Here is a 16472-nt window from a genome sequence, read left to right on the forward strand (position 1 = left end):
ATTAAGATCCGCAATCAGAAAATAAAGCCACGTACAGCCAGGGGGACATTTACCAGCTAACAAGGAAAAAAACACACTAGTGAATCCAAGAAGTGACCTTCCCACTCACCATCAGCCAATAGCCACCATCAAGCTCTCCATCACCCAGATAAATCAACCCTTCATTAGAGAACATGGGCTCATACAGGGAAGAGTATGATATAAGAGCATTTGGTGCACCAGTTCAATTCAATTCAAAATAACTTTATTCAGTCGACATTTCGCCCATAAAAGTGATATAAAAATACCAGTTAAAAACATTTCCTAAAAACAGTTAAAGGTTACACAAGAACTAGATTAAAGCTACATATTGCCTCGTGCCCATACGGCATGTCTTAAAAAGGAACCGCCATGTAAACTAAATTCTCTGTCAGATAATTGCAGGGCAAATGTAAATGCAACTCTAGATTGCCTAATATTAAAGCATTTCTTTTTGGAATTTAAAACAACCTGGTATAAATTTCATAAAACTACAAAAAAACATAAAATGCTTCATCGTTTGGCCTCTTTTACCATCACATGGACATTGAATAGCAGCAATGTTTGACTGATAACCAAGAGGGAAGCACAGCACATATTTAACAGTGTCGGCTTTAAGACAAAATAATGAAGATTGTTCCCAACGTCCCAGTGGCTGCCAAAGATAAATAGATGGGCAGTAGGGAACTCTCATAGAAAGGTATGACATGATCTGTGTTTTCCCTTCCATTTTATATAGGCAACATTCCTTCTCAGAATAATAAAATGCTAATGCTAGATCTTTCTTATTATGACTGGGGCGTGTATCTGGCAAAACAAAAGCCCTCTGCAAACCAATTTTACCCAATTCAGTTTTAACAAATGACAGCCACAGGATCTGAAGACCATTATCACAAGAGAGGTACTCAAGTATCATTATATAGTGTATATTAAGTTCTTCGTGGCAGATGAAGAGAGAAGTAGAAATTGGAACGCGAGGAGCCATCTACAAAACCTATTTTCTTCCTATTGTAGGGCCTGGCAGTTAGCTATCCCCCATAGTTCAGCTCCGTAAGTTCCAATGGGGACACATTGTGGTTTGATATATCTGTTTCGGGGGTGCCAATTGGCCCCCACCCGGGGTTCAGGAGAACTAAAAAGAGAACCAATTGCCTTGGACAGTTGCATTTGACGGTGTACAATTCCAGGGGTCCATGCACAAGAAGCAGCAAAAGTGGCTCCCAGATATGGGAAGCTATTTACGCTTGTCAGCCGGTTGGCACCTACTGACATGGCAGAGAGCTGAGTGGATCATGTCCCACATGCCATAGTATGTGATTTTGAAATACAAAAGTGTTGGGAGAAGGCCCTTTCTTAATTTTTAGGACATCACTAGTAATGCCTGTAAAAAACAGATGCAAATCATTAATATATAAAATGAATAAAAGAGGGGCCAACACACACCCTAGTCTGACACCCCTACAAATCGCTAAATCCTTAGTCACTTCTCTTTTGTCAATAATTACAACCCTAGGCTCTCATGTTAGTTTACAAATGTGCATGAAAGTGAACAAGAGCTGCATCTAATCCAAGTGATAATAACATCTGTCATAATTGTGGACGACTGACACAGTCAAAGGCAGCAGATAAGTCCATGAAAGCCAGGTATAGAGATATTTGCTTTGCAAAAGTATATTTGCCGAACAACAAATTCAAGCTCACACATTGCCCAATTGTCCAGATCTTATTTCTGAATTCATATTGTGATGGGTACAAAATGGACTCCGCTTGGACCCACTCCTAAATTCTATTATAAATACCACGCCCTAAGATTTTTCACTGTGGTGTCAATCAAGGAGATGGACCTATAGCAGCTAGAGTCAAGCCTATTGCCCTTATTAAATATGAGGACGATGATTGATGTGCACCAAGAGGTAGGCAGATCAGAGTGTGCAAGATAATTGAACACATTGGTCAGGAGGGGCCCCAAAAATCAGTGTTGTGTTTCAGTAAATCAATTGGGAAACCATCTGACCCTGGGGCCTTCCCCTCCACACTCTGAATGATAGCTTCTCCCATCTCGGCCAGAGTTATCCTAACATCTATCAGCCCCCTACAACCTCGGTAGGGAGAGCTGCATAAACGTTTCTAAAATGAGTTTCCCATGCCTCGCTAGTAATGTGACAGGAGATTGAGGACAATAACTGGTTTTTGTGTTTCAAGTCCTTAACAGTTGCCCAGAAATGGCTATTATTTTCAGGAGGGCTGCCGGTCCTAATAAGTCTCATTGTTCCAATATTACATCCTGCCACTGCTTAGAGGTAACAGCCTTGTATTGTTCCTCAGGGTGGCATCTAGTGCTCGATCTCTGGGCTTCTTCCCAAGCATTATCCACAGTACAATCATGGTTAAACCAATGATGTAATTTGTTGGGAGGGGGGTGTACAGGTTTAAGCAGAGCTTTCTTAAATCTTAAAGATAGGCCATTACATGCACCAATAATCTGGTGCTCAGGATCCTCCTCAGCCAGGCAAACCTCCACCATTTCCATAATATCCGTAATTACTAATTCTAATATTCGGTTAGGGTCATGCATTCTCCATATCAACCGTAGTTTGTCAGTGGTGGGTTGGAGATCGCTCGGCAAATCTCTCTTTCTCTCTCTCTCTTATGCTTATTCCTAGTTCATCAGTTATTATCCACAGGTTCCAGAACAGAGACACAAATATAGAAATCTTGAAAAAAGAATATTCTCAAGTACTTAGTGTCAACCTCAACTACAGGTCCTCTAAACAGTCACATATCACCAACATTCACATTTTAAATAGTCAGTCATCAATCACATTCTAGTACGCCTTCTCCCCCACACTCGATTAGAGGACTGGACCATACATTTGCAACTGGAAAGTGAATATAGCCCTAGTCCTAAACTTCATGCTAGACATGAGAGATTCAAAGGCTAATCACCACCATCAGACAGGCATAGAAATAAGAAACAGGAGGCACCAATGAGAAATGGTGCACTAGGAGGAGCTAGGAAAATTCTTATAAGAGGACCTTCAGTCCATCCAATCAACCCTAGATTAGATGTCCTCACGTTGCCTTGTCACATCAGCCTTACTACTTATGAAGACCTATGAGGAACTAATAGCCTTTCTGACCTGAGAAACATCTCTAACAAATAAATATAACAGTACGCATGGCCATCTGCAGGACTGAAAAGAAAGAAACAAGCACTTAATAAGGATGAGCCAAACCTGGGATTACATTGCTTCTACCTTCTTCTTCTCACATCCCCACCAAACCTCACAAAACTGAGCCAGAGGTTTTCTTCTACCAACTTGAGCCCGCTGCCTCTACTTTCGTGTCCCTCCTACCTAGACTAGGGACTATTTTGCATCCCAAAAATACGCTGAATCACACATTCAATTTCTTATTTAATAGATGTATTCTAGATAGAAAGTAATTGATTGTTGTTTTGTATTTTCACCACAGCAAGCATTTCTTTAATTTATTAGTCAAGACCCAAAAAACATATCAGATTTAGTGGGTTTGCTCATGTTTGTTCTTAAATGTCACAATATTCCATTTATTGTGAAGTGTAATCGCACTGTTATAGTTACCATGCCTGGAGATAGCCTAGTGCTGCCCTTTCATGATCAGAAAATTCCCATTACTCCTCCCCTTGAAACCTTAAAACTTCCATTAGACATTTGATCGGTTTGCTCAAGTGACAATACAAATTCTACAATGAATTCAATAGCCACCTCGCAACACTCTCAACTCTAACTCTTGCAGGTCCGTTTTCGAAACACGGCGCCGGGAACCTCAAGAGGGAGAACAGCACCAACGAGGTGTATCCGCCTACAGTTTGGTATCTAACTTATCTTCGGAACCTGATTCCCTAACACTATCGCTATCTTTCTCCTCCCGGTTACCGCTCGAATTGTAAACAATCGAGAATCTTCAAATCAAGCGAAGTGGAATATGTACATTTTTTGAAAATCCGAATACAGGATTTCATACTTCGCACCAGCCGGGTGCTCTTATTAAACGTACTTCGCCCAAACACTTATGAGGCCCTGAAGATTCGCAGTCTGTTCCCTGCGATGAAACACGTGTTGGCCCATGCAAAGGAACAATAAACTGAAAACACTACACCGAGAACAGAACGTTTCCTTGAACTGATTTATGTCATTTATATGTTGTTTTATTCTCGAAGCTTTACCTGATATTCCTGATGTGCTCAACTAACCACCACCTCAATCGACAACCGTACTATCAAGTATTGATTGACATTGTATAGTGCAGGGGCTCTGTTGTTTTTATATCAGATTTAGTGGGTTTGCTCGTGTTTGTTCTTAAATGTCACAATATTCCATTTATTGTGAAGTGTAATCGCACTGTTATAGTTACCATGCCTGGAGATAGCCTAGTGCTGCCCTTTCATGATCAGAAAATTCCCATTACTCCTCCCCTTGAAACCTTAAAACTTCCATTAGACATTTGATCGGTTTGCTCATCAAGTGACAATACAAATTCTACAATGAATTCAATAGCCACCTCGCAACACTCTCAACTCTAACTCTTGCAGTTACCTCTGATTAATGTCCTATTCCCATTCTGTGCCAATTGTCCCCACTAACAGTTAGCAAACTGCTCTAGTTGTGTCTCATGTTGTCTCTATAACCAGAAACATCATTGATGGAATAACAAATAAAGAAACTTGAACAATTTAAGTAGTGTCAATAAAGTTCTTACTGCTAGATTCATCAAAGACCCGTTTTGCGAGTCTTTAATAGTGATTCATAAGGAATCGCTATGAAAGACTCGCAAAACGGGATTCATGTAGGAATCGCAAAATAAATTGCGATTCCTACACATTCCTTATTTGCGATTAGCAAATTGCTAATCGCAAATAAGGAATAACTCCCCATTCATTCCTATGGGCCTAAAGGCCGATAGGAATGAATGGGGAGTATTGCTTATTTGCGATTAGCAATTAGCTAATCGCAAATAAGATAGCGATTTCAAGGGTGCCAGGGATGTCCAAAGAACACCCTGTAGCACCCCATAAATGCAAATTTAAACAGGTGTTGCGCACACACATGTCCAAAGGACATGTGCGTGTGTGTAACATGCAACAGAAAAAAATGCACTAAAGTGCTTTTTACAATTTTTTCGCTATTTACCACAAAGTCAGACTTCGTGGTAAATAGCGACCAAATATTGCGAATTCGCAATTTCCAATTGGTTAATGAATTGCATTTAAGGAATCTCTAATAGAGATTCCTTAAATCCAATTCCTCGCAAATATGCGATTTCGCTAATAGCGATTTTTGCATTTGGGATGATGAATCCCAAATGCAAAAATCGCACTCGCAAAGGGCCAGATTCTCAGAATCTGGCCCTTTGCGAGCGCAATTTAGCTTCATGAATCGGGCTGTTAGTCACTGATGCATCCAGTAACCCTCCTTCTGCAGATGATTAGTAGATAACAATATCACTGTTCTCTCATGAACAATAAGCAGGAAGTATTCTGGCAACATCAGTCACACCCCCTCATTAAAAAGCCATAGGAAGTTTACTATAATCAATGCTGAAGGCTCCTCTAAGAGGACTTAGGTGGTCTCCTTCATTAAATAGAATCTAACTACCTATTACTTTCAGTGTTGCCTTTTTGACATCATCTCTAAATGTTCTAGATGAAACCTAGTTGTGTGGTGTTACTAAACAAATCTGTAGCAATAGAGCATCATATTTGAGAATGCTGCTGGCGAAAGGACACATTAGAAGAAGTTACGGATGGATGGTCCTACCTGTTTTAGTGAGGTAGTAGCACTCAGCAGAATCCGGCATATCCAGGCAGACAAAGTACCCCCGTACAGCAATGAGGACTCTGAGCGAGAAGGAAGCCAGGTACATGCTGATGATGACCATGTCGAGGAAGTTCCACCAGTCCAGGAAGTAGCTGCGTAGACCCTCAATCCAGACCTCTTTACACTCAAACCAGAAGAAACCTTTTGAAGCAGATGGGGGGGGGGTGATAAAAGTGGAACATATGTAGGAAGTCATTAAACTTTAGAGGAATGTTGAAATCACACTGACAACAACATTGTACTTTAAAGTTTTTTTCTAATGGGCGAACTACTACTAAAAAAAGGCAAGTTATACCTATAGCAAAAGTTGATGTGCCACATTTCCCACTGTAATGGTTCCTTCTGAAGCGGATCTTGTAGCTATTAATTACAGGCAATTGTGAAATAAATATAAGTATACTAGACAGGCTAAAGTGTTTTTCACATTTAGATATGATAATTCTGAATGAATGAAGGTTAAAAGCTCCCACGTAGCATTGTACCACTACACCTTGGTTTTAATATCAACCTGCATGTTGTATCCACTTATTTCACCGCCAGTGTATCATCATGATAAGTAGATATATATGCACTTTGGAACAGTAAATCTATCCTTCTGTATACATACTTACCTAGACAATATGCCATTAGTTAATATTGTGTTTACAATACTTTTGCAAGTTTTGTTACAAATGTTATTCTAGCCAAACCTCTTAATCAGTTTTCCCAAAAATATGCTCATTTGCAGCCTTTTCAGAAACCACCCTCTCTGCATGTAGCAGATGATTGAAGATTAGGGTAGCTTTAACCCTGAGTAAGACCTCTGGGCTCCATTTAAAATCTGCATTTTGAAGTATGTGGAGTAGTACTACAGTAGTATTACTCATGCACTCTAAATGCTGTTTACTCACATACTTGCAGAGACCTCCGCCACGCCTATCTTTTTTGATCGAAGGCCTCCATCATTCGTGCAGGGATCTCTGCACACACAGGTTTAAGTTTTAGTCGAAAATTTGGGAGGGACAGGGGGAGTGGCTGGACAATAAGAAAACAAGTTACTTACCTGTAACTTTGGTTCCCCAGTATTGGCAACTTTCATAGATTCCCAAGCTTTGTATCATTCCCCGTCGTCGGAATGGGAGTCTCGGTAAATAAAAAAAATTATCATAACCATAGGTACAAAAGAGAAAACCAGGCCTAGGCCTCATCTCATTTTGTAGCCTATCACCCTCTTTGTGTAAAAGAGCCCAAACCTTCCACAACCACCAATAAGAATAGCCTCACCCCATAGAACCTTCCTGAGAGAGCCTCAGAGCCTCATATTTTCATAGCCATTGTGCAAACAGCCACTATCTCAGTAAAAGGCCGAGCTTTCCCAGGGGAGGAGGGTGGGCGCATGGGAATCTATGAAAGTTGCCAATACTGGGTAACCAAAGTTACAGGTAAGTAGCTTGTTTTCTTACCCCAGTATTGGAACTTTCATAGATTCCCATGCTTTGTATCAGAATAGCTAGCAGTAAGCCACCAAAGCACATTTTGTTGTATACCTGGCATCACATAACCATATGACAATTCTCATAGCATACTTTGCTAAATTGTAGACAAGAAATAAAACATTGCTGATACAAAAAAAATGTCCTTACCAGGATGGAGGGATTGTAGGGAAAGCTCACCTCTCGTTGAAAAAGATTTCTTAGCACTGCTTGACCAACAACAGGGTCGTCCCGTCCTGCGGACTCCAGGCAGTAGTGCTTCGTGAAGGTATGTCTACTGCTCCACGTTGCCGCCCTGCATATGTCTTTGATAGCGACTCCAGAGAAAAGAGCCACCGACGATGCAACAGATCTTGTGAAATGCGCACTGACTTTTCTATCCAGGGGCTTGCCTGCCTTCTGATGGCTGGTAACTTCTGACATTACACGCACTCTCCCCCTCCTGAGGCGGAAGCCGGGAGGTCCTCCATCTATCCCTTATTTTAACTGCTGTATTTTAATAGCATTGTACTTTGTTGGAACTTCGTTTGAGCGCCTGATTAAAAGGTGTGTTCAGACCCTCTGATATCCCCTGCGCTTAGTAGCGCTTTGGAATCACTCTTTTTCACCCCCTCTCTGCAGCCCCGGTCCCGCTCTCGGCTGAGTGTTGACGCCGAGGGCAGGGAGCTGGTTTTGGCGGCCATCTTGGGTCGGGTTGGGCTGGTGACGCTGCGGACAGCGCTATAAAAACGGTTAGTGATGGCTCCGCGCAGCGGATGCGATCAGCGGACGCGCCGGAACTGCGCCGGAGTCGTGCCAGAGTCCTGCCCGTCTGCGCCCATCCGCGCACGACCGGGCTCAGGGCTTAGGGACTCTGGCACACGCACCTGCTATACCTCAGAGGATCTCCTAGCACTGAAATATGCCAGGTATACCCTATCTCCTATTATATGTGCCACTCTCAAGGAAAATCACATCTTGCATATTCCTAGCTGTAAGAACTTAAGCCGTCCAACCCCCTTAAAGCTAGCTACCCTCAACACCAGGTCATTGCAGAAACACCACTTGGAAATCTTCACCCTTCTACAGGACGAGACTATTGATATCCTGACACTCACCGAAACTTGGCTGAGTGATGCCTCTTCCCCGGATATCATCGCCGCCCTTCCCAGTGGGTATGATATGATCTGGCATAATCGACCAGAGGGGGCCCGAGGTGGGGGTGTAGCAACGATCTTTAAAAGGCAACTTATGGTAACCAAAATCTTATCAGAGACCATAAATACCGTTGACTTACTGGGGATAAAAATTACCATGAACAACTCCTGTCTTACTATCTTAACAGTATATTGCCCACCCCAAAGTACCCCCATGTTCAATGATCTCTTTTTTCCCATTATATCAGACCTATGCACACGTTATAAAAACATCCTGGTAACTGGTGACTTTAACGTCCACTGGGATAAAAGTGATCAAGATCTGTTAGTCCAGAAATTACAGACCACTATGACCGCTCTTGGACTGACACAACTTGTGGAAGCTCCAACCCACATAAAAGGCCATATCTTATTTGGTCCTCGATGCCAAAAGCGGTCATCACAAGTATTTCACCCTGTATCTGGTCGGATCACCATCTAATCTTGTATGACTTACCGCAAAATATCTACCAGGCCAAACTCCCGTTAAAAGCAAAAAAAGTGCGCCAATGGAAAAAAGTGAAATCTGAGACCCTAGCCAAAGTCCTGCCCAAATACAAACAGAATTTTACAACCCCCTCTGATAGTAATGACCTAGACTCAAAGTATGATATGATAATAACCACCCTTAGGCAATCAATCGATGAGCTAGCCCCTGAAAAGACACAAAAAGTAAAAGGTGCAGAGAAAGGAGCCCCCTGGTTTACCGAAGGTCTACGTGAACAAAAAAGAAAGCTTCGCTACCTCGAAAGATGCTGGAGGAAATCCAAAAAGGATACCGACAGGGAATCATATAGAACATCGTTTCAATTATACAAAAAGCTTATTGTATCAGCCAAGAAGGATTATTACGAGACACGCATTAACAACGCTACTAACATTCAGAGAGAGACCTTCCAAATCCTGAAGGAGCTGAGTAAGAAGGAGGAAAAGACAGATATATTGATTGACTGTGATACCTTTCAAGGATATTTCCTTGAAAAAGTAGCGACCATCTTGTCTGATATCAAGAAGGATAACCCAGTCTCTCACATCGAACAACTGCCTCTTTCAAACTCCTCAATCCCTATCTTCACCAGCTTCCCCGAAATCGATTCCACCATTCTGAGACAACTTGTAGTATACACCAAATCAGGTTCCCCCGCTGATCCCTGCCCGCCCGACATCCTTCGGCTGGCAATACCGATTCTAGAAGACCAGATTTTAGATCTTCTAAACACCTCACTAGCCACTGGATCATTACCATCTACCTTCAAAGAGGCACGCGTCAGACTCCTGATAAAAAAGCCTGGAGCTGATCCAACTAGCCTGAAGAACTACAGGCCAATCTCCCAGCTGCCATTTCTGTCAAAGGTACTAGAACAGCACGTACTAAAATCCCTGTCATCCCTCCTGGAATCTCACCACCTTCTCCAGGAGCGGCAAGCTGGTTTTCGTGCCCACCATAGCACAGAACTAGTAATGCTGTCGGTACTAGATGAGCTCAGATGCACGGCTGACAGTAAAAAGCCAAGCGCCCTGATATTATTAGATCTTTCAGCGGTGTTTGATACTGTCAGCCATGCACTGCTCCTGGACAGACTGGCTAGGTTTGGGATAGGAGCAAGCCCTCAAATGGTTAACAGCTTTCTTAACAGGAAGGACGCAGAAGATCCAGTTGGCAGACCAGGTCTCAGACGTGGGCATGTTAGCCTGTGGAGTCCCGCAGGGATCAGCGCTCTCTCCGCTCTTATTTAATCTTTACCTACAACCATTGATAGAGTCCCTGGCAAACATGAATTGTAAAGTTTTTAACTATGCCGACAATACTCAGCTGTTGCTGAGTATCGACAATACACCATCGGCTCAGTCCATGGCCCAAGACATACTACGATTTACAGTGAACTGGATGTCGTCCAATTTGTTGAAAATCAATCCAGATAAAACGGAAGTCCTCGTAGTCTCAACCTCCACTTCCCCCTGGAATGATTTGTTTTGGCCACAAGAACTAGGACCCACTCCAAAACCGTGCCCTAGTGTCAAGAGTCTTGGGATGAAAATCGATCAGGAACTCTCGATGGCCAACCAAGTATCCGCTGTAGTTGGTTCCTGCACCAACCTGATCAGGCAACTACGTAAACTCGCCCCCCTGCTCTCGAGGAATATGCTGCGAACCATTGTCTCAGCCACAATAGTGTCTAGAATAGACTATGGCAATGCGTTGTACCTCGGCCTTCCAAAAAACTCCATCAACCGTCTTCAGGTTATCCTGAATGACGCAGCACGTCTGATATTTGGAATGCTGAGGAGGACTCATGCCTCCCCTCTGCTCTATAGGCTACATTGGTTGCCTATAGTGCAAAGAGTCGAATTTAAGAGTATGTGTATCTGCCACAAAGCAATCCACGGACAGGCGCCAGCCTACATAAAAGAAAAGCTTGAAATATACGAACCTAAGCGCGCCCTGCGATCGTCCGGATCTTTTCTGCTATCCTGTCCACGTTTCAAGCTAACAACAAAAGGAGGCAGATCTTTTTCAGTTCAGGCTCCTACCATCTGGAATAAGCTACCGGAGGCGCTTCGCAGAGAACCCAATCTTCTCCATTTTAGGAAGTCCTTGAAAACCTTACTCTTTAAAGACGCATTCCAATCTCAATAGTCGGGTTACTAGATCAGACACCTCTATATCCTTATTTCATCTTTGTTGCTGTACTTGGTCAGTAGCGCTTTGAGACCTGTCGGTGAGTTGGCACGATACAAAACCCAGTTACAAATTACAAATTGAATCGCACTAGAGATCCAGCGAGAAATGTCACTCTTTGCTAAAGGAAACCCCTTCCGTGGTGCGCTGTAGGACACAAATAATTGCGATGACTTTCTAAAGGACCTTGTGCGTTCTAAGTAGAATTTCAAGCATCTTTGAGCGCCCAAAGAATGTAATGTCCGCTCCGCCGGAGTAGAAGGCCGCTGCAAAAAATGACTTTAAGAGCAAGGGCTCATTCAAATGGAATTCAGATGGCACCTTCGGGATAAATTTCGGATTGGTGCGAATGATAAGCACATCTTTTTTTAATTGAAGGAAAGGATCCACTATTGAAAGTGCCTGGAGCTCACTAACTCTTCTTGCTGATGTTAGCGCTAAGAGGAGGGCCAGTTTCCAAGACAGGAATTTCAAGACCGCCTTATGAGCCGGCTCAAACTGAGCTTTCATGAGTTGAGACAACACTAGATTGAGCTGCCAAATTGGCGGAGGTGGGCGAACTGGAGGATACATCCGAAACAAGCCTTTCAAAAACTGTTTAATAATTCGAGAGGACCATAGGGACGGGCCTGAAGAAGTGCGGCGAAACCTCGATATGGCAGCAAGATGCACCTTTACAGAAGAATGTGCCAATCCAGATTTAGCAAATGATAGTATATATGGCAAGATTTGATGAGGCAGAGATTTGAAAGGATGGAGACCTTGTCTTTGACACCACAGGCAGAATCTTTTCCATTTTGCCTTGTATGTTTTATTAGTGCTTGGTGCTCGAGCCTGGGACAAAACCTCTCTACACTCCTTAGGGAGAGTCAGATGACGGAACTCTCTGTGTTCAGGAGCCACGCTGTCAAGTGTAGTGACTTCGGATCCGGATGGAACACCTGACCCTGATCCCTCGAAAACAGGGACGGAATCTGTCACAAGCGAATGGGATGATCCTGGGAGAGTAGAAGGAGTTCTGTGTACCAGAACTGCCGGGTCCACGCTGGTGCAATGAGAATCATCCTGCATGGCTCTGCCTTGATTTTCCTGAGTACCCGTGGTATGAGGGGAATTGGCGGAAAAGCGTAAAAGGATGCGCCGTACCAGGCAATCGAAAGTGCGTTCCCCAGCGATCCCTGATGGTGAACTTTGATTGCGCAAAACCGGCATTTGGCATTCTCCGGAGACGCAAAGAGGACTATGGTCGGTGTTCCCCAGACCGAGAACACACCCTCCAGGATGGACTGGTTCAATTCCCATTCGTGATTCACCTCTGTCTGGAGACTCAGAGCATCCGCTGTGATATTGAGAGAACCTGCCAGGTGTTCGGCCTGCAGATTGATCTTGTGAAGAATCGCAAAATCCCAGATTCTTTGAGCTTCTTTGGACAGAGTTTGTGATCTTGTCCCCCCTTTTTTGTTGACGTAGTGCATTGATGGCCGTAGTATTGTCCGTCCGGACCAGCACTGTTTGATTCCGAACTCTGGGAAGGAAAGCTTGCAAAGCTAACCGAATGGCCGTCAGCTCCAAAAAGTTTATATGGCATTGGCGTTGCTCTGGACTCCAGTGCCCGCTGACTTGAAGCTCTCAGAGAACAGCTCCCCAGCCTTCCAAGGAGGCATCCGTGTTCATGATCATAGGAGAAGGTGGAATTCAGAATGTCAGCCCTTCTGCGATGTTGTCCTTTACCAGCCACCTCTCGCATGCCTTTCTCATTTCTGGTGTTACCCACACCTTGTTGTTGAAAGAGCCCTCTGCTTGGCACCATTGTTTGTCTAGTTCCTCCTGCAGAGGACGCATTCGCAGCCTGCAATGCGGTATTAATGGTATACAAGATGACATCGACCCGAGCAGGGACTTGTAAAGCCGTACTGAAGGCATTTCTTTGTCAGCACCTCGCGTGCCGAGACGATCAATTTCTGCTGACGTTCGTCTGACGCATTGCTTCGTGTCCAAAATGGCCCCAAGGAATTTTGTGGACCTGGAGGGTTGCAGAACTGACTTGGTTTTGTTGAGCTGAAGGCCCAGGTGACTGAACAATTGGAGGCAAGTTGACACGGCTTGTGAAGTTTCCTTGAAAGATGGAGCTTTGACTAGCCAGTCGTCCAAGTAGGGGAAAACTTCCAGGGATTGTCTTCGGAGAAAAGCCGCCACTGGTGCCAACACCTTTGTGAATATCTGTGGTGCAGACCGAAGGCCAAACGGAAGCACCTTGAATTGGAAATGGCTCTTTCCTACTGTGAAGCGCAAATATTGTCTGTGAGCTGAGTGTATCGGTACGTGGAAGTACGCATCTTCTAAATCCAGAGACGCCAAATAGTCGCCTGGGTTCAGTAGACGAAGAATATCTTGGAGAGTAACCATCCTGAATGACAGTTTGATGAAATAAGTGTTGAGCTCTCGTAGGTCTAATATGGGGCGCCAAGTGTCTGCTGTTTTCTGCACCAGGAAGAACCTGGAATAAAAACCTCTGCCCCTCTGAGAGAGAAGTACCGGCTCTATTGCCCCCTTGATGAATAGCTGGGGGGCTTCGAGATGTAACAGTCCCAGATGGTTTGTGCGGTTGGCGCCTGGAGCTCTTGTTGGAGGAAGATCTTGGAATTCCAACGTATGGCCACTCTGAACAATATTCAGGACCTACCGGTCCGATGTTATACTCTTCCAGCTGTCCAGACAAAATGATATCCTGCCCCCCCACTGATGTGACTGGGAGGGGAGGAACAGTAGGTATTGTCTCTTGGCATTGTCGCGTCCCTGGCGGTTCTGACGCCCTCTCTGAGATTGGCGAGAGAAAGACACTAAATGGCCCTGGCGTTGGTTCGAATATTGAGTCCTATAAGACTGCGAAGACTGCGATGAATACCTCTGCTGGTTGTTGCCTCTATAGGAAGAGAAACCTCTGCCTCGTGCTCCTTTAAATGGGACCTTTCGATATTTCAAGGACCCCAAGGATTTAGCCGTGTCTGTATCCTTTTTAATACTTTGCAGGGCATCATCAATATGCTTACCAAAAAGCATTTCACTGTCGAATGGGAGGTCCAGGATCTTGTTTTGGACCTCCTGACGAAACCAGGTGGCTCGCAACCAGCCCTGACGGCGCAACACTGCCGACCCTGTCAAGGCACGAAAAGCTGTAGAAGCTATATCCATAGCACAATCAATTACTTCGGAGGATGATTGTTCTCCCTCCATCAGTAGTCTCCTGGCCTCTTCCCTTGATGAGTTTGGCAGTTGTTCCACAAATGGCTCCAAGTCACACCACATCTGGTGGTCGTATCTGCCTAGAATGGCTAGAGCATTTGCTGCTCGAACAAGCAAGGCGGCCATGGAAGAAAACCTCTTCCCCATGTTATCCAAGCGCCTACCGTCCTTGTCCGGAGGCGTAGTCAGAGGCGTTGATGGGTTTTTGGATTTGCTCTGTGCTGCCTGCGAGATCACCGAATCAGGCTTAGGTTGTCCAAGAAGACACGCATGGCTGCCATCTGGAGCCTTATATTTCTTCTCCAGCCGGGGAAGAACAGGGATGACAGTGGCCGGATTCTGCATGATCTTGATCCCTTCATCCCACACATGCTCGATTATGGAAATGGATCTGACAGATTTTCTGAATTGTTCTTTGAAATCATAGAGGAAACAGTCAGACTGCTCCGTTGTAACTGGCACTCCGAACCTTTTCGATGCTCTTGCCATGAGGTTATGGAACCCCCCAATATCTGCTGGCGGCGACACGGACGTATCCTGTACAGTGGCATCCGGATCTTGCAACCCACTGTCATCGGGATCCAAGTCTGGATCCTGCAATGGATCAGTCAAAGGATCTGCATGTACTTCCTCATCGGAAGATGGGTCCTGCAGAATGACATTTGTTGGTTCAGGGTCCGTAGTCCATGATAGCACCACTGGTATTACCACTGGTGGTGTCCGAGGTACCACCTGTGTTGGAGGTAGCATGACAACTGGCTGCGCCTGTGGCAGCACCGGAGCAGGAGATCGTTCAAGCTGTACTGTAGGTTGTGATGGAAACCTGGTCCTGTAGTCCTGCAGCATCATTTGTACGTCAGAGACTAGAGAGGCCGGCATGGACACCATATCCTGGCCCAACCCTGGAGAACGGCGCTCAGGAGGAACATAGTGATGTACCTGTTTTTCATGCGCATGCTCATAGTATTCCTCTGTGTCAGTCTCTTGTAATTTTACATTCAAATCAGAGGGACTGTAGGCATCCCCATAACGGCCTCCAAATTCCTCCCCTTCATCCGACTCATCATCCAGAAGCATTGATGGTCGAAGAGACGAAACCCGTCTAGGAGACGTCATTTCTGGAGTCATTTTCAGTTTTTGTAATGGAAACTGCAATTTTTGACCCGTCGACGGCCTCGTCGACGACGTCATCGTCGAAGGAACCACCGTCGTCGACGGAATCGTCGATGGGATCGTCAACGGCACACTGGACTTCATCGACGGAGTCTTTATCGTCGTCGACGGCATTATCGTCGATGGTTTCGTGGTCGAGCTCGTCGTCATCACCATTAGCGTCGTCGTCGAAGACGTCATTGTCGTCGTCGTAGTCTTCGTCGTCGAGGAGGCCGTCAACAGCACCTTCCCTGACGCCATCATCGACGACGAGGAAGAAGTCATTGTCGACGAACAACCAAGTACCTTAAACGCCGACGGAGTCGTCGACGTCGACCCCGCCCTCTTCGACGATCCCGTCGATGGAGTCGATGAAATAGTTGAAATTTTAATGGAAGGAATCGTCGTCGACGTACCAGATGTTTTCGTCGTCGACGGAAGCCGTTTTTTCTCAGGCATGGTCCCTGGAGTAACTGCAGAGTGTTTTTCGCCAGTTTTCTCCTTTTTGGACGGAGGAGAAGTGATAGAAACCTCCTTTTTGTCCTTTGTGGCTGTGTCCAATCCAGTAGCCTGTCCCAGCCTCTCCTTTTCACTTCACTTGCCAGGCCCAAACCTTTCCTTTCTCGCCTCTAAGGTAGGCCCAAGGTAGAACATGGCCAGGCTGCAGGGTATGTGAAAGGTAGGACGCGTACTGATGTGTTTTACATGTCCTTATAGTGAAATACTGGCAATTTCGTTTTTCACTATTGCAAGGACCATCTATTCCATAGTTTATCATCGGAACTGCCTTGTAACCTCTTACAAGTGTAACTTACAATTGGGAAGAGATAGAGATTTGGAGTTTGGGATCCCTGAACTCACTATTTTAAAATAC

The 16472-nt window shown here is 44.8% G+C and overlaps 1 protein-coding gene across 1 annotated transcript in view; it reads right to left on the reverse strand.

Moving 5' to 3' along the window:
- The window catches only part of LOC147693540 (short transient receptor potential channel 2-like), a 338081-nt gene that overhangs the window by 89380 nt on the left and 232229 nt on the right, over nucleotides 1–16472 (reverse strand). Inside the window, exon 6 of the mRNA XM_086933233.1 lies at nucleotides 5817–6017. Within this exon, the coding sequence (XP_086789359.1) occupies nucleotides 5817–6017 (201 nt within the window). The remainder of the gene's footprint in view (nucleotides 1–5816; nucleotides 6018–16472) is intronic.

Source organism: Lissotriton vulgaris, chromosome 8 (genome assembly GCF_964263255.1).
Source record: "Lissotriton vulgaris chromosome 8, aLisVul1.2, whole genome shotgun sequence".
Lineage (NCBI taxonomy): Eukaryota > Metazoa > Chordata > Amphibia > Caudata > Salamandridae > Lissotriton > Lissotriton vulgaris.